A 20,121-nucleotide genomic window follows, 5' to 3' on the forward strand; every position below is an offset into this window, starting at 1 on the left:
GTGCTACTGTGCTCCTTGAAACTGGAAGAGGATGAGAGGGGCCAGTGGATTGAGAGCCAGAATGAGAGATGGAGACCTTGGCTTCAATCAAATATGGCCCCAGGTACTTCCTAGCTGGGTGACCCTAGGAAAGTCACTTAACCCCAACTGCCTACTCCTTACCACTCTTCTGCCTAGAAAGTAAGGGTTTTTTAAAGAAAAAAATGAAAGTGGGGAAGATAAATTGGTCAGTGCCCTATGACTTTTAAAGAACTTCAGGAATTCACCTCAGGGCCATTTTTTTCTTTAAAGGAATACTATTTGTCATCTTCTGACATACTCATTAGTTCCCCTTTGGTAAGGAAAACATGAGTTTCTACTCTAAACTGGTCTTGCCTAGATGATTTCATGAAGACTCAAATGCTTTCTCCTCAGAACCCCCTGTTGGATCCACTGTTCGGATGAGGACGGCTTTGGTTCTGGTATCATTTATCAAACATGACCTTCCTTCCTTGTGTTTATAGTATTCAGGAACTTCACAATATTTTTCCACTATAAACACTGACATTCCTCTTTGGATTATTATACCTTTTTGACTGACCTTGTCCATGACTGAAACTAGAGATTTTTCACACGTAGGGGGGATTATATAGTAACAGATGGGTTTGGAGATGAGCTGTGAGGTTGTATGGACTTTCTGAAGCAAGAACAGGGCCCAGTGGAGGCCATCGTTTGATTTCCAGCTAATCCTAAATAGCCAGATCCAAAGGCAAGGAGGTCTGTTTGTTTCTTGAAATGAGTTGGTAAGATTGGATTTAGCCTTCAAGATCCAGAAGGAAGAAGTGGTTGAAAGTCAGCAAAGCATCCCAATTACCTAAACAGATTTAAACTTGTCTAAAAAGTGTTCTTCCAAATTTGATTCAGTTAGTGTAAAATTGCAGTCACTATCAACACTAATGGCCTGGGCTGTAATTGATTTAACTATGAAAAGCTGACCACCAGGCCTAGAGTTTCTTCTAGTTCAATCAGGTGAGCTCCCCAGGCTTGGAGCCATTACTAGAAAAATATTCTATATAATTATGTGTCCAATGGGAGAAAAAGAATTAAAATAATAATAATACAGTTAATGCAATGTTTTAAGTTTTTATAAAGTTCTTTACATGCATTATCTTACTTGGGCCTTATGACAACCTTCTGGGGAAGACAGGGTAGATAATATTATCTTTATCTAGGAATTAGGTTATTTTTTAATCATTTAAAGAAAGTAGATATATGTGTGTGTGTGTGTGTGTGTGTGTGTGTGTGTGTGTGTGTGTATAAATGTTAAAATCTATATACTTACAAGTCTGGCAATATTGTGGCCCAGGACCCCAACAGCTCCCATTGGGACAACTAGAATCACACTTTTCACCTGAAATTAATCATAAAAAAAAATCTAAATTCATCATATCCCAGGGTGAGAGATTTGATCGGTTGAAATCATTTTGTCCATTGATCCCAGCTTATTATAAATTCTGAGATCCCCAAACTAGAAATACAAGAAAAACATATAATAAAAAATAGTTGCAGATAAATAAATGAAAGCTCATGGATAAATAAAGCCATTAACAACTTTAAGAATCTTAGCATTGGAAAAGAGCATAATTTCCTCATTGTAGAGTAGTGAAGAATTGAGGCCCAGAGATGACTTAAGGTAGAGCTTGACTAGAGTCTCTGTCTCCTCTACCCTATGTTGCTTTGCTTTACCTGAAATCACATGAGCCAACAAGCATTTATTAAGAACTTACTATGTGCCAGAATACTTAAAGGGATTTCTCCCCAAGATCATGGGAAAGGTTTTTACATTTTAAGATTTTCTCTGAAGACATTGGCCATTTTCTGTTGTCTTTTACTCTGTGCCAGTTCCTTGCAGGTAGTAGATGCTTAATCAATACTGTTGAGGTGTTGCTATTTTTTCATGCTCTGTCAACTCTTGGTGATAAGTCTGTATGTACAGATAATTCATTGCACTTTGAGTGTCCACATTAATCATTTAATTTGATTGTCTTTAAAGGTAACTGTATAAAAAGCCCCACGTAGACTGGTAAAGACTGGGCTTTGAGTTTGAATCTTAACCTTTAAAGATGAAAAATCTTTCAGAAGCCAATTTAAGTGACTGCTGAGTAGCCTGAGAAACCCACCAGTGATGAGGTCTGCTAATGATTTGTGGGACTTTGTTAAGTACCTGAAACTATTTTTGTTAGTTGCATATGTCATTGTTTAGACATTGGTGTAATATGTAATTTTATTCATTGATTCAAATAAATTTCTATATGTTATTTATCCATGCATATAATTCTGCAAGTATTAACCGCACAAAGTAGAATACTGAAATACCAGTTCAGTTAAAAACATTTCAAACCAGTGATTTCAATACAATTTTTGGCAATAATTTAATCAATTTGAAGTCATTTTATTCCTGAAATATCCTTTATTTCTGTGGTAACTTAAAATATCTATTATTTTTAATATTTTTTTGTTTATAATTTTTGTTTTTACCAGGGTTGGTTAAAAGGATTTTTTTCTGTTTTATACCCTTTGAAATAGCTCATTTCTCTAAGGATCACCATTGTCATATTAATGTTTATTATTATTAATATTATTGATTATTTTTTAAAATTTATTTAAATTTATTTAATTTTTCATTTATATATTTATATATAATATAATATATAATAATATATTATTAAATAATAAATAATTAATTATTTAATATTAATGATTATATATAAATATGTATATAAAAATTAAAAAATATAAAAGGAATTATCCTTCATTATTTATTGTTATTAACATCAATAACATATTATTAATAATAAATTAACATATAATCTTAATAATATATATTAATTCCCTCATGAAAGCTCCCCTTGTGTATGTGCATGTCCACTTGTGTAATGTACATATATAAAATTACATAATATATAATATAATAATGACTTAAGACTAAGTGATCATTTCGGCATAAATTATAGTTCTGTTTCTAAGTCTATCATAAAGGAAAAACAACTTACATACTAATAAAGATGCCATGTTATGATTATAGGTATTAATGTAGAAAAAATTGACTGAATCCCAGTCTTTGAAATGAATATTAAATTTATACTCTCATTTGCTGACAGGTAACAATAGCTTTGTGAAGGTAAAAATAGCTTGATTCAAACAATCACTTAGAAAATGGAACTGATTCATGAACATGTAACTGGTTTTCACCTGTGGCATATACATTGTGGCCCAAACTCAAAATATGGAGAATATTGAGCACAGTCAGAAATTAACAACAATGACTATATTAGACACAAATATTATGTTGAAATAATAGCAGAGAGGCTACACAGTGTGGTTTCTTCCCTTTTTAGTTCTCTAAAACTAAAAAGTTTTAGAGAAAACTTTTTAAAATGATGAGCCATGGAGCAGAGTTGACAGAGGGTATTTCACCTCTGATAGCTCCTACTTCAGTTCAGAAGAGTCAAAACAATATCAAGAATCAGTAGAAAGAGTGTGACTAATTCCGATTTTTCATTTGGGGAGAAAGAAAAAGGCTTTCTTGGTTGTCTAATCTGATTAATCTGTGGCTCAACAGAGGGTATTTAAAGAAACATTTCTTGAGCAATAGTTTAGGGTACTACCATGGACAAATAGCCATCTCCCTCCTCATCAAATAGTTCCCTAAAAGCCCAAAACTTTTAGGCAAAAGCCATGTATGACATGGCTCATCTAAGATTATACAGTTCTAAGATAAAGGGTTTGGTTTCTTATAAAATGAGGTTTTTAAAATGTATATATTTAGAGGCTGAATAAACTTTTGGGACTATTAAATTAAGCTTTTCCCCTCATTTTGCAGATGAGAAAACCGAGGTACAAAGAAGAAGAGTGGCTTGGATCATATAATAATGTGCATTGTGCCACCCGAGGGCACCATCTTTCTTTCATTCAATACAGTATTCAGTCCCTCTATCTCCTTTATATTATTTTTCACCTACTTTGAAAAGTTATTTAACTTAAAAAAAATTAAATGGAGGTGGGGGGGCCCTTATAAAAAAGATTCTGAATGAATATTTTTCTTCTTCTTCTGAGAGCCAGAATCTATAATCCTGTCCCAGTGAATTGCTAGAATTGGCAGCTGGAAAAAAGTTTGTAGAATACTTACAACTCTTTGGATGGCTGTTATTGTCTATGGTGATGTTGTTGATGTAGATAGGGTTCACAATATCCTTCCACTGGATCGTCTCCACATTACACAAAGATGGGTTATTGTTGAATCGAACACCACCAATAAGGATTTCTATGTATATAAAGAAGGCAACCTTTAATTAAAATATTTGTGAGATTTTTTTGGTTTTGGGGTTTTTTCCCCCAAGAAAGGCAAGTCCCCCTACTGGCAGTAAAATAGAGGTCACTGGGGAGGTTAAAAAAATGACAATAGTTCTTTAATGGGATTTTGGGATTTAGTTTGACCTGAGGTCTGATAAATGGATAGAATTTAGATGATAGAAAGGAAAGAGAGGTTTACTTTCAGTATTGCAACAGGGAACCACAAAGTAGATTTATTGTGTGAGTATGTGTGTGTGTGTGTGTGTATCTTTGTGTGGACAAGAACAGAAATGTCTCTAAGGTAAGAACAAAAGCCATCAATGAAAAGTATTATTTTTTTTAAAGAGAAAAAGAAAGGAAAAGGAATTTCTAGGAAGTTAAGCCAAAGGTAAAGAAGTAGAAATGAACGTGATCTTTTCTATTTAAAAAAAAAATCTTTCAATATATTTTCCCAAATAATCTTTCAATATATTTTTCCCAAATACATATAAAAAATTTAAGATTAGTTTTCTAAAATTTGAGTTATGAGTTCTCCCTTTCCCTCCCTACTCCTCTCCCTGAAATGGTAAAAAAAAATTGAGCATAGTTATACATGTGATATCATAATCATGGCCTTTTCATAGAAAGGGACAGTGAGAAGGTTAGTGAGAATGGAAGGTTTGTGCTACAGTAGAAAATAAGAGTAGAAATCTAGAAAGATGAAACATTTAAACTCCCACTGCTGTAGGTAGTGTTCAACAAACTATAATAGAGTAATAGTGGGCCATCTTTGGCTGTGGGCTATACCATGTCTACTCTTACTCTAGGCAATAAGTTTCAGAGGTGCTGAGATGTGTTAAATAGAGAATTTTCTCATTTGATACTGCCCTTGACTAATGAAATCACATCTTGTTCCTAACATATATCCTAGAGATAATGGGGAATGAGTGAAGATTTTTGGACAGTGGGAATAATAATGATAAAAAGGGTATTGTAGGAAAAATAACTTGGTAGCATGGTATAGATTAGATTAGAAGGCAAGATGGAACTAGTCTAGCTAGGGAAGGACCTAGTAATAATCAAAGTTTGAAGTGATGAGGACTTGGCCTAGGTTGAAAGTTAGTAACTTTTCCTTCCTTCCTTCCTTCCTTCCTTCCTTCCTTCCTTCCTTCCTTCCTTCCTTCCTTCCTTCCTTCCTTCCTTCCTTCCTTCCTTCCTTCCTTCCCTCCCTCCCTCCCTCCCTCCCTCTCTCCTAGAATAAATACTGTGTATTGGTTCCAAGGCAAAAGGATCATTAGGGCTAGGCAATGGAGGTTAAGTGATTTGCCCAGAGTTACACAGGTATCTCAGGCCTCCTGTCTCTAGACCTGGTCTGAATCCACTGACCACTTATCTGCCCCTGGAAAAAAGATATCTTCAATGAAGAACTAAAGGGAGTTAGTAATTCCTTGGATAGAGCAGATGAGAGACATGGGTGATTCAGAGATGGCTCAAATATTTCCAGCTTCTATGACCAAAAGAATATATAATTGTGAATATTTGGAGACTTGTGTGGCTCACTGACATGCTTAAAGGATAAATCTACATGGACAGAGCTTTCCAGTGACTTGATTGGCCTAGGTTTCTTTGCTTTCTTTGCTCTTCCTAGGCTGGTAAATGTATTGACTTCTTCTCCCTCCCCTGCCTCATTCCTTCCTTAAAAAAGTGTCATCTCTTGCCCTCAGGAGTTTCCTATTCTCTTTAAACCTTGTTGTTAGCTATCTGTACTTTTAGAGTATATTTTGACCTGAGATAAACATCTGTTGATTTTTATTGCATTCTGAGGAATGGACGACATAGCAGGAGAACAAAAGGGAATCTGCGAAATCGATTATCCTACAAACTAAAAGTTAATGACACAAAGAGAGGCTTCCTATGGACAGGTCATTCCAGTCCAGACTATCTGTTCCTGCTATTTCTCCTGCCAAGAATACCCTCTCCCCCCACTCCCTTTTTCTAAAAATTCTTACTTTCTGTCTTGGAATCAATACTGTATATTGATTCCAAGACAGAAGAGCAGTAAGGGCTAGGCAATGAGAGTTAAGTGACTTGCAAAGGGTCACACAGCTACGAAGTATCTGAGATCACTTTTGAACCCAGGACCTTCTATCTCTATGCTTGGCTCTCAATGCTCTGAGCTGCTCCTAATCTCTCTTTCTTTTACCCTATCCTAGGCCTGCTAATTCTCCAGTGGGCAATTTTTAAAACTCCACCATCTTCATGCTCACCGTACATTTCTGGAGAGTCTCTTACCTAGTAGATTCCTCATGGGCAGTTCCTTCACTCCGGTTTTATTCACATCATAGTTGGATAGCACAGAAAGAGCATAAAAGTTTTCATACAACACATTTCCTCTGATGACTTGCAGATTTTCCAAAGGGATTTTCTCTACTGCATTGAGTGCAATAAGCACGTAGCCAGCAACCTCCTGGATGGTCTGGAGAAAGGGAGCAGATGCATCTTATCCATCTCTACGTGGTTATTTGTCATCAGAGGAGAACAAGATTCCATTCATTCATTCCAACATCCATTTCCTCAATAAGCCTTATTAAGTGCCTACTATGTGCTAATTGCAGGTCAGAGCTACTGACAACAACATCAGCAACAAATATTCTCAACTCTTAAAATGCTCCTTTTCTGTTTTGGTAGGTGGGGTGGAATAAGGGGGACAACAATGAATGCAGTAAATACAAAATCTATCCAGGGTAAATACACAGTTATTTGGGGAAGGAGGGAGATAAGCTTCATGCAGAAAGCAGCATTCAGGGTCAGCCTTGAAGGAAGCTGGGGATTCTCCTGGGTGGAAAGCATGAAGGGTATCCATCGAAGGCATGGCGACCAGTCTGGAAAGGGCATGGAGGCATGGTGGGACTCATTCTTCATGTTATTACATGGAAAACCCATGGCATGAGGGCAGTGTGCAAATGCATAAAACAGTATAAAAATTATATTAAAATTTGGCTTATTTGGACAGACACACATTATTATTTAGATAAATTTTAACAGATTTTCTTTTACAAAATGGATGAGCCTTAAAGGAAACCAAGAACCTACTCCTCTCCCTCTCTTAAAGTCTTTTGGGTTTTGTCCTTTGACATGACAGTTCAACAAATGGAAACTGCCTTCCCATTTGCCTAAAATGAAATGAAAACTGAAAAACCCACAGCCAAATCTCCTGCACTTTCCCTGGTACTTCAAAAAAAAAAAAGTTATCCCTCAAACCCCAACCTTCACTTCCATGAAGCCACCATGAACTCTGAAATGACAATTAGAGACAACCGAAAATATCCCCAGGATTCATACCTCTCTATATGTGGGCGTTCTACTTTGGTTTATTTTGAAAACACAAGAGGCATCCAAAGTAGGACATAACTACTATCGAACATTTATTTATTTGCCTTCCTTGAAATATTATTTCCTGAATCCAAAGTGCATTTACTTGAAATTGAACTCTATCACAATCCTGTTGTAATGCCCATAAGGTCCGCCATTTGCCCTATTTTGGGGGTGGGATGAAAAGGATATTCGTCTCTGCCACACTCACCTTGAGGAAGGACAGGTCATAATTTTTTTGGACGTAGGTAATTTCTAAATTTCCAAGCACCACCTCACAGTTATTGAACATCCTCTGGAGACTCACGAAGTGGTCCTCAAAAGTACCCAACTGCGTCAGTTTGTTACTTGTTCCTTGGCAAACTGTGGAGAGAGATGGGAGAAAAGAAGCATTAAAAATTTGATCTATATTAGAAATTCCCACATATTGGATGTGTGGGCAGCACATAAGTTATAAATATAGAATTTTTTTTAAAAGTTGCATGCCCTAGCTGTATGATCCTGGGTTTAAATCTGACCTCAGACACTTCTCAGCTGTGTGACCCTGGGCAAGTCACTTAACCCTCATTGCCTAGTCTTTACCACCCTTGTGCTTTGGAGCCAATACACAGTATTGGTTCTATGATGGAAGTTAAGGGCTTTTAAAAATAAATGCAAAATTAAAAGTTGCATGCCTTTTATTTATTTATTTTTTGCCATTCACTATTTGCTAATACAACATTATCTCCCAGAATCCTTCCTTTATAACACAGAAAAATAGTTAAGCAAAACCAGTGCACATAGCAATGGTTTCTGGGAGCTTAAGTAATAAATATTCCACAGAGTCAACCACCTCTCTACCAAGCAGAGAGAAGTCTGGTTCTCCTAAGACTTATCACTACATTAAATAAAATTATGGTTAGAGTTCAAGTTGAGAGGCATCTTAGAAGGAACCTAATGTAACCCACTCATTTTACAGATATAGAAACTGAGACCTAGAAACACCAGACCTGAAGTCAAGAAGATCTGAGTTCAAATCCTGCCTCAGACACTTTCTAGCTGGGAAACCTTGAGCAAGCCATGTAACTTCTCTTTGCCCCAGTTTCCTTATCTGTAAAATAGGGATAATAATACTACCTACTCCCCAGAGTAGGAGAAGGACCAAATTACATAATAATTTAGGATTAATATTATTAATAATCTTTTTAGTGCTCTTTTCAATTACAATACTGTCATTTATTTAGCAGATTGTTCTTTAGTTTCTTTTGATGTTCAGAATCAGTTCAAACAATACTTGCCATGTTACTTGGAATTTCTCTGAAATTCCATTTCAGTTTAGAATGACAAGGAAAATGTTAAATTCTAAATTATCTCCCTTTGCATCCCCATGCGTATACACATATTCCCAAACCCTTCAAATCCTAAATGCAATTGTACCAAGTGAAGACTGAATTCTCCATGCTTGCAAGCACCCTCTGTGCTTCATTGCTAAGGGCAGGACTGATAACAATAAAACAATGATCAAAGGACCCAGAGAGTTTCTGGCATTTTATATATATCAATGAACTGGCACTATTAATTGTTCCAGAGGGAAAATAAATCCATTAAAAATAATTAAACAATTGTTTTGCCTAGATGATGCCAAGCATCTGGAAAAAGACAGAAATATTTAGTCCATGATCAGATGCTTTTTCTCCATCTTCCCCAGATGTTTCTCAACAGCTGATAGACTGACTTTTTTTTTTTCTTATGCAGAAGTGTGGCAATGCGTACATACAACTTGAGAAAACATTGGTCTTTTTTCAAAGGACAATATATGAAGCTAATAGAAAAAGAGACAAGAATGTGCAGTGAAAAGTCTGCAGGGAAAATCCTGATTACCAAGTATTTAAAATATTTAGCTATGACTTGTTCAACTTGTTTTGCTGCACCAAAGCTAGAGTAAGGAGGAGGTGTTATAAAAAGGAGAGGGAACAAAACCAGTCTTAGAATAATCTTCAAGTTATTTTTGACAGAGCTAAAATTAAATTTAAATTTTTTCCCAGTGTCTTAGTGCGTGAGAGTCTGATTTTGAAATAATGCAAATTTACATTTTGGGAAAGTCTTTCTATGTAGTCTGCCTAGAGAAGAGAATTGTTCTGAATACAAAACAATCCTTTTAAGTATGATGCATGTATTGTTGGGCATTGGAACTACCAATACAATATAACTATTATTAATTACATTATGTCATTGTATTATGTTGATATAAAAATTATACTAATACTATATATTACATTTAATAAAAACTGAGGGGTTGGAAAATGCTTTCGTTAGCTACTACATATTTTTTTTTTAAACCTCACCTTCCATCTTAGAATTAATACTATGTATTGGTTCTAAGGCAGAAGAGTGGTAAGGGCTAGGCAATGGGGGTGAAGTGACTTGCCCAGGGTCACACAGCTGGGAAGTGTCTGATGCCAGATTTGAACCTAGGACTTCCCATCTCTAGGTCAGGCTCTAAATCCACTGAACTACCCAGCTGCCCCCTACTACATATGTTTTGATAATACTATGAATCAATTCTAGGAAGAGGGATGTCCAGGAACGTGGACCAGAGACATCAAAAGGTTAAACTCCCTCATGGTCTAATCTTGTCTAGAAAACCATAGAGTTGGTGACTTGAGTCAAAACTGAACAAAAAAAAAGTCTCCTTTATTTTATTGATTTTTTTGTAGGGGTTATTATTATAAGTGGTGAAGAGTATATATAATATACATACACACATTTGGGCTTTCAATCATATCTGACTCTTCATGAATCATGGACCATACTTCCCATTAGGTTTTCTTGACAAAGAAATTAAAGTGGTTTGCTATTTCCCTATCTAGTGAATTAAGGCAAAAAGAGGTTAAGTGACTTGCCCAGGGTGATACAGTTAGTAAGTGTCTGAAGTTATATTTGAACTTAGATTTCCCTGACTATAGGTCTAGTGTTTTTTATGTGTGTGTATACATATATATATACATATAAATTATATATATATACACACATATATTATTCCCATTTAATTGAGGAGGACACTGATTTTAAGTGACTTGCCCAAGATCACCCAGCTAATTAAGTGTCAAGTCTGAGATATGAACTCAGAACTTCCTAATCTCAGATCTTGCCATCTGCCCACTCTGTGGAGATGCCTCTCACCCCCAGGGATTAAGACATTGAGTGTATTACTTAATATGTAAACTGTTTACTATGAGCAAGTTTCACTTTATCCTCTGGGAAGGCAGCCAAGTGTTCACCAGAGGCAGTGAAGTGATCGAGGCTGTTGTAACTTTAAGAGAAAAAGGAAAACTAACCCGAAAAGTTCTTTTTTACGACCCAGGTATTGGAGAGACATGTGCCAAGCAACGTAAAATAGACCGAGTGCTTTGGGGGGGAAACACTGGTCATACTATAGGCTATGCTTTGAACACACACATTTCCCTGAGAGTAAATATGGCCCGTGGCTTTGGAAATTAGATTCAAAATTGGCCAGATTCCTCTTCCTTCCCTCCCCCACATCTAGCCCGAAGAGCTGCTGCTGAGATTACACATGGCCCAGTCATGCAAAGCCATGAAAATTCGGCTGAGATTCAATAAGCCAGTCTTGTAACTTCATTCCCAGTGAGCAGCTGACACATTTCTCTTCTTCTGGAAAATTGGGACATTGAGGAAACATTTCTAAATGCATGTTTATAAAGTCTGTGTTTCTTTATTCTTCCTCCCCATGTGGATCCCCCTCCTTGTTGAATTTTCTAAATAGCACCACGTCGTTCTTGCCTTGTACATGACTTGACCACAAAAATGAGCCATGTGCTCAGACACCTCTGAAATCAACTGAATCATCTCCAAAAAACATCACGCATGGGCCAATTTACTCATCCTGTACAATCTATGGGGGATTTCCCCACCCCCTTCCACCTTATCTCCCAATACACACTGACATACACACTCAGTTAGGCTAAGGAGACTCAAAAAGCATTGACATGATGATTATCAGCAGTACTAAGACAAAGAAGCTCAGTATGTCTACAGGGTGATCAAACCATTCCAGAAGCCTTTTTGTAACTTATGATGGAATCAATCCATCACAGTCTTCCTGTGCGAAGCCCCAAATGGCTGGCACCAGAGAAACAGCCAGCTTTGAAGGTAGCTACAAGTATGATTCTAGATGTAAATACACGTCTATCAGGAACATGTAGCTATTTCTCAATAATTTAAATATCTACAATTTTTTAAGCCCTTTACCTTCCATCTTAGAATCAATGCTGTGTATTGGTTCTAAAGCAAAAGAGTGGTGAGGGCTAAGCATACATATATGGGTGTATTATGTCTGTAAATGACATATTAGCTTATCAAGAAAAAATCCTGAGTTTGTAGCATTTGGGGATTCCTCATAAAGCTAGGATAGCACTGAGTACACAGGAGGGAATTCAAGTCGTCAAATTATTAAGAACCCCTAAGAGCAAAATATAATGCTGGAGCCTGGGAATAAAGGGGCAAAAAGAAAAATAGTCCCTCTCTGAACTGGGGGTGAAGGTGGGTAGGGAGGTTTACATTTACACATAATATTATTATGTAAATAGTATACTATACTAAATACTATAAATACTATATATATAATATTATTATATGTAATAATAATATATATATTATATATATAATATAGTAAATACTACATTATAATAAATACTATAAATGCTAGAGTATTTATAGTATATTATGTTAATATATATTATATAGTATTACATATTATATATAGTATATTATAGTAAGTACTATAAATACTATAGTTTAATATAGTAAATAGAATATCATAGTAAATACTATAGATGCTATAGTTTAATATAGTAAATAGAATATCATAGTAAATACTATAGATGCTATAGTATAATATAGTAAATAGTATATTATAATAAATACTATAGATGCTATAGTATATAGTAAATGTAATATAATTAGCAAGTACATTATAATAAATACTATAAATGCTAGAGTATTTTATGTTATATTAGTATATTTTATATAGCATTATATATTTATTACATATAGTGTTATATATAATATATTATAGTAAATCCTTTGACTACTATGTATAATATAGTAAATAATATATTATAATAAATGCTATATATGCTATAGTATAATATAGTAAATAGAGCATATTATAGTAGATATTATAAATGCTATAGTATAATATAGTAAATAGTACATTATAATAAATACTAATAATGCCAGAGTATAATATGATAAATAGCATATTATAGTAAATACTACAAATGCTATAATATAATTTAGTAAATGTAGTATAATGTAGCAAATACCATAAAATTTTAAGAGAAAGAGAGGTCTAATAACTATTGGGATCAGAAAAGGTGTCCCACAGGAGGTGACCCCTGAGATGAACCTCAAAGGAAGTTTAGGATAGGAGGCATAGGAGGTAAGAAGAGAATGCATTTCAGGCATGGAGGAGGGAGAGCTTGTCCAAAGGCAGGAAATGGGACTTTGTTGACCTGAAGTGAATTTGTGAAAAATACAAAAGGGGGGACACACACATACACAGCAACCATACACAAAATGTACCTGCCAGACTCGTGGGAAAATAATGGGATTAAGAACCAAATCGGCCTATTTAATCCCAGCTAAAATCTCACGCTTTCAAGAAAATCTTAACACGTTGTTTTTGTAACTTAGGGAAAGGAGAACACCAGAGTAGCCGCCATAAGTATAGTTCAAATATGAAGGAGGCAGCTTTCACTCTCTTCTGGTATTATGATATTTAAACCCTGTAGAGACCTTGTTCAACAGGAATCCAGGAAATTTATTGGAGTTGGGGGTCTTTACTCATTTCTAGAAGAGTAAATGAATCTAAAGCTAAAGATCTACTTCAATCTTCCCTCCCAGTGGATGAGGTCACACAAGGTTCTGGAAGACTTCGCCAGTGTCCATAGGTGTGACCATGCTGGAAAAGCTTTGGGGATAGGCTTGGCAATGAACCATGAGTCTGGTACCTGGGGTCTACCTCAGTGAATTGAAGAGAGGATTACCACCAGAAGGACAGACAACAGGTGATGGGGTGTTTGGGCCACAGATAGTCATCAGGGCCAAATATCCCAGACTAAGGAGTCAGAGGGATTATGAACCATCACAGAAGATTATTTGAAGTGTCATAAAAGAATCATAAGATATTAAATTTAGATTTGGAAAAAAAAAGACAATCCTCTTCTTTTACAGATGAAGAAACTGAGGCTTGGAGAGGTTTAAGTCACATACACAAGGTTACACAAGTAAGTCATAGGATTTGAACCAAAATTCTCTTAAAAAGAAAAAAAATCTTTCTGTTTTAGAATTAATACTAAGTATTGATTCCAAGACAGAAGAATGGAAAGGGCTAAAAAGTGGGGGTTAAGTGACTTGCCGAGTTATATAAATTTTTATAACTATATTTTTTATATTTATATATAGTTTTTATATAAATATATATATATTTATAACTATATATATATATAAATATATTTTAATATATATTTATAACTAGGAAGTATCTGAGGCCAGATTTGAACCCAGGATTCCCCATCTCTAGGCAACCTAGCTGCCCTTCAGAATACTCTTACTCCAAATCCAGTCTTCCTACCTTTGGTAGTAAGGGTCCTTTAACCCCAATCTATTATATCCTGTGAAATAAAACTCAGAGTTGTCTGGCTCCTTTTCTAGGTGACCATCTCTGATATTATCTCAGTTATTCGTCAGGTATTCCCTTTTTTTGGACCACTTCTTAGAATAATATTTTGAAATAATTAAAGGAAATGTTAAATTTCAGTTGGTGAAACCTCTTTCCTATCCAAGTTCATGGACCCCTCTGAAATCTGTTCATAGAACAGGAGTCGGCAGGCCTTGATTTATTCAGAAGCTTTGCTCCAAACCAACTGTACCAAGTCCAAAGCCCTACAACGTCTAAAAAGATCTTGATGGCATCCAGGGTCTATCGTGCTCCACCTACATCAATGCTTTTGGTCGAAAATGGACAAAATTAAGTCTCTGCTCTCTTGCAGACCAGCAATCAGGGTCTATGATGAGATGGGTAGTCTTGATTGAAAGAACATTTTATTGAGGAAGTTTGAGGAGACAAGATGCCACATATGTGTTTCTATTTCTCAAAACCCTTTATAAGCATTCAATCTATCTTTATAAAAAGCATTCACAGTAACATATGTGGTCTTCCTGGTATTTTCCTCCTGGAGATATCATGAGTAAGCAACTCCTCATCACTGGCCAGGGTTCTATTTTTTTAACCACTCAGCTGGGACCTAATGGCTGCTTATTCACATAGAGAAATAGTTTTCAAATGAATAATGCCACTTCCTCTTTCAGAGGTCTATAAGCCAGAAACACTGCTTAACCCTCCCCTCATGCCCCCACCCCCCTCATTACAGAATCTTGTGCTTCTGGCTGATTTCTGGGTCAGACTTCAGAGCCCTGTCATTTGAGGCTACTACTGGAGAGCTGACAAAGAGGACAAGGACCCATCCAAGAAACACATTGAGCCCCAATATGTCTATTGTCCTTTATGTTGGGAGAACATTTTATTTCCCCCATGGGTGGATGAGGAGGCTGGGAGAGTGTTGATTTGGATCTTGGCAGATAAAATATTTTTCTGACCACAACTTCCATGATCCTTCTCTGCTTTCTAAATTCCATAAAAATCCCATAGAATGGTATCAGGACAGCTAGGTAGCACAGATGACTTGGGTTTAAATCTGGCCTCGGACACTTCCTAGTCATGTGACCCAGAGCAAGTCACTTAACCCCAATTGCCTAGCCCTTACCACTTTTTATTTTTTGCCTTGGAACTGGTATTTGTATGGGTTACAAGAAAGAAGGAAGGAAGGAAGGAAGGAAGGAAGGAAGGAAAAAAGGAAGGAAGGAAGGAAGGAAGGAAAAAAGGAAGGAAGGAAGGAAGGAAGGAAGGAAGGAAGGAAGAAAGAAAGAAAGAAAGAAAGAAAGAAAGAAAGAAAGAAAGAAAGAAAGAAAGAAAGAAAGAAAGAAAGAGAAAGAAAGAAAGAGAAAGAAAGAAAAAGGAAGAAAGAAAGAAAGAGAAAGAAAGAGAAAGAAAGAAGGGAGGGAGGGATGGAGGGAAGGAAGGAAAGGAAAGAAGAGAAAGAAAAAGATAAAGAAAAGAAAGAAAGATCTTGGCAGTCTGGGACAATGAGCCTAAACTACAAGATAAAATTTAGTAATGATCATTATAAAAGATCGCAAGCATAGATATACAAGATTCTTGTATCAAGTCTATGACAGAAGGTAAGGATTAAAAAAAACAAACAAAAATAAAAATAATGATTTATCACAGGAGTATGAGGTTGATTGGAATAGAAGCCTTCTTGGAAAACAAGTCTAAGGAACAACTTACCTACTCACTATTTATGCCAAAATGATGCATGTGGGTTGCAATGGGAAACAGATCTAAGGCTGGACCTGAAATCAGGATGGGCTGGGTTTAAATCCCACCTGTGATGTTCACTAGGTGTGTGATCAAGCTTAAGTCTCTTAAGAGATTCCAGAGTCTCAGGTGATTCCTTAAAGCATATCAGCTACATATGGATGGTTTGAGAATACTTACAAAATCATGGCTACTTAATTTAATGCTCACATAATCACATTATACAACCATACATGCTATAAAAAAAGAAATATCACTGAAATTATATTTTGTTGAACTCAGAATAGGTATAAAAGTCAAGTGATAAGTTTGTTTTTTCCATCCAAAGTGCCTTTGGCTGTTGTTACCATAAGGTAGAAATTTTAAGAAAAATGATTCATCTGTTTGACTATGATGACAAAGAAAGTAGGAATTTCCTCTTGGAATGAATGTACCCATTATGTTCAGTACATATCAGATGCATAGTAAGGATGAATACCTATATTAGGTGACCATCTATGCCCTGTGCCCTGTGGTTGAACTCAATGTCCATCAATACCCTAGTATTTTCCCAACAATCTGGCATATTCTCTGCTAAATTCCAATGACTAACACCATACTTGGCAAACAGCAGGGATTTAATAAATGCTTGCTGATAGAATGATTACCTGACAGTCCCATAATTATTCATAGGATTACAGAGTTAGAACTAAAAGTTACCTTAGGAGTTCATCTGGTCCAGCCTCCTCACTTATACGGAGGCCAAGAGAAGCTATGTGATTGGTCTGACGTTGCATGGGTACCATGTTGCAGAAGCAGATTCTGAATCTAGTACTCATCTATGTTAAGCACTTTGCACCAAGGAATTAACTTTTAGTTTGAGGCATTTTCTTAAAAATGTTACTGAAGGTACATATTATCTAGGTTGAAAACAAGGGTTAGAACCTATTCTATCTCTACTGTTTTCACTAAAACAGTATAATGGCAATTAGTTTATCAAATGGGAAAATGATCACATTAGAAAACAGATGCCTGAGATTGGGTCAAATAAGCTTTAATAATGTAATGAAAGGAAGAGCTATATGTGTAAACTGTTACTGTCCTGGTGGGATATACTGTAGTATGGGAAGCTGAGACAAAAAAGGAACAATTCTGAAGGGTAGGGGAAGACATGAGAAATGTCACTAGATTAGAAAGCTTCCAGTAGAAGGGATGAGGTAGAAGAAAACAATTCTAGGCAACATCCAAAAAAATAACTTTCTTTTCCCTTTAGAATCATATGAGCCTATATAGGAAAGATCTCCTAAATTTCATGAGTTTCATTTCCTTTTGAAGTCTTCCAGTGACAACACTCTAGCCACAGCAGCAACTTATTGCATTTTTGGACAGCTCAATGTTTTGTTACTTTGATCCCATATCATCTTTGCTCACAACTCTACCCTCTGGTGCCAAGCCAGAGGTCTAACATGCTCAAACATTTGAAGTCAGGGATTGGTTTCCCTCAGGGGCTCTTAATCTAGCATCCAAAGACCTCCAAGGGGTCTAGGAATAGATTTCAACAGAGCTTATGTTCTTAGATGAGGAAATAAATATATATGTCCATTCACCTCTAACTAAAATAGCATATTTCATTCAATTATATAAAAATGGTGTTCTGAAGAGAGGTCCAGATTGCCAAAGGGGAGCTTGGAACCCCAAAATAGCCCACACTAAATCCTTTTTTCTTTGACTATTTCATCACTAATCAATTGAAGTAATCCATCTCAGGTCCCATGATTTCCTCCCTATGATGCTTGTCTGCCATCACTTTCTAACTCTAATTCAGCATTTAAATGGAGTAAACAGTAACTGGGTAAGCAGTAATGGGGAGGCTGCCAGGGGGAAGTTTCAACTATAGAGTTGTATTATATATAAGCCTTGAGTACAAGGTTTCTGGGGAGAAGATGGAACACACTGCCTTCGTTATAAATGGACTCACAAGTCCTTTATTCTTTTCATCTACTGTAAGGTGATAAGAAGACTATTCTGTACCCAAGATAGATTGCTAGTTTGAGTGCTTGTGTGGAACGTAAGGGATATAGTGATGCGTTAAATGCCCAGCAGAGACGCTAGGTGTGGCAATATAAGCCAAATTCTGAGGTTTTCAGAGAGAGCCTCAGTCGGGGCATGAATCAGAGAGTGATTTATAAGAGCTTTGGGTTCTGGACTATGAGTTATGTCTGTTGCATATATGATGGAAAGACCCATTGCCACTCGGGCATGGCCAAGAGAAAGAATGTTCCCAGCGTTCCTAGAATGTTCACTAAACACATTTCTTTTCTTATAAGGCTAATCCCAGAGCAGGTGGGGGCTTCTTGCAAGAGAACAAGTAGCCTGATTTTCCTCATAATAATACATCTACACCATGAGTAGGGATGCTGTTTTATTATTGGATGACACAGACTACACCTAGTAGCCTACAGAGAGCTTCTCCATTCATTGGATCATTCATTGGATCACCAAAGCTGAGGACTATTCCCTCAGAGTCTATAAAGCCTAAAATGTCCTGTAGGACTGAGAATCCTTCTTTTGTGAACATTTAGGGGCTGAAATTTTAAATTACTAGAGAATTCAATCTAGTAAAGCATAGCTTTATAATACAAGGAAGAAGGAATAACTGAGTCTTAGTCCTTAGCCTCAAAAAGAACTTATAATATTATTGAGAGGATGAGATTTAGACATATCACAAATATAAATTACAGACAGTATATAGTAAACATAATAAAATAAAATGGAGGGGTAAGCTGGCCTAATGGATGGAAAGAGCTAGTTGTGGACTTAGGAAAACCTGGGTTTAATGTCTGTCTCTGACATCTACTGATTGATTATGAGTGAGTCACTTGATAAGTTAGATGTTATAGAGTACTCTAAGGTTTGTAAAGTGCTTTATTTTTTTAATTTTAATTTTTAATTTAATTTTATCTTTACCTTTCAGTACCTCTAGGCAAGTAGGTGGTACAGTAGAGAGCATTGAATCTGAAGTCAGGAACACTGACTTTCTGAGTTCAAATCTGGCTTCAAACACTTACTAGCTGAATGATCCTGGTCAAAGTCACTTAACCCTGTTTGCCTCACTTATTCATCTGTAAAATGAGCCAGGAGAAGAAAATGGCCAACCATTTCAGTATCTTTGCCAAGAAAACCCCCAATTGGATCACAAAGAGTTGAACAAGATTGAAATGACTGAATAGCAATCTGAAGGCAACTCTCTAAATGATAAAAGAGTTGCATACTTGCATTTCTGGAGGGAGATTCCACAGTAGCAATTCCTTACATTAGTTATATTATATTTCTAGAGGGATGAGAAAAAATGATCAAGCAGGTTACAGATGATAAAGTTCAACGAATTGCCAGGAAGGGGAAAGATCAGGAATTATAAGAGATAACTTCATGGATAATCAGTTTAGCAACATCCTAAAAGGAATGTTTCATTTTCTAATTTATCACAATGATTAAAATCAGAAGAATCTTCCCAAAATCACAGATGAAGAGCTGGAAGGAATGAGAGAAGCCACCTAGTCCAATGACCTCATTTTACACGTGAGAGACACGAGGCACTCAGAGGCCTGGGAAGTTTAAGCACCTTCCCCAGGTGATACTGGCCATCAGGAGCTGAGCCAGAATTTGAATGTATGATGTCTGGTTCTGAGTTCTGCCTTCCCACCATACCACACTGCTTCCATTTCGAGACATTTCCCTGCCAGATTCTCCCCAAAGATTTTTCCTTATTAACACTCCTTCCATGTGTCATTACACCAATTCTAATTTATGATTTATGGTGAATATTTCTTTGAGTCCAGAATAAGAAAAGGAGACATCTGAACAGGCTTTCATGGATTCATTTAGTTTGGTAAGAAAGGGGGTATTGAAATAAAAAACAAGAATAATGGTCTCTCTACCTTTCTTTTCTTCCTAAAAGGAAAAGAAAAAAAGTATTTTGGTACAATGGATAGGACACAGGGTTTAGAGTCAGAAAGACC

At 36.2% G+C, this 20,121-nt stretch overlaps 1 protein-coding gene across 1 annotated transcript in view; it reads right to left on the reverse strand.

The window, feature by feature from the left end:
* Positions 1–20,121, reverse strand: part of EGFR (epidermal growth factor receptor) — a 250,024-nt gene that overhangs the window by 70,400 nt on the left and 159,503 nt on the right. Inside the window, exons 2-5 of the mRNA XM_007500384.3 lie at positions 7,895–8,046; positions 6,604–6,787; positions 4,169–4,303; positions 1,322–1,390 (exon numbers count right to left, since the gene is read on the reverse strand). Of these exons, the coding sequence (XP_007500446.2) occupies positions 1,322–1,390; positions 4,169–4,303; positions 6,604–6,787; positions 7,895–8,046 (540 nt within the window). The remainder of the gene's footprint in view (positions 1–1,321; positions 1,391–4,168; positions 4,304–6,603; positions 6,788–7,894; positions 8,047–20,121) is intronic.

This window comes from Monodelphis domestica, chromosome 7 (genome assembly GCF_027887165.1).
Source record: "Monodelphis domestica isolate mMonDom1 chromosome 7, mMonDom1.pri, whole genome shotgun sequence".
Taxonomy (NCBI): Eukaryota; Metazoa; Chordata; class Mammalia; order Didelphimorphia; family Didelphidae; genus Monodelphis; species Monodelphis domestica.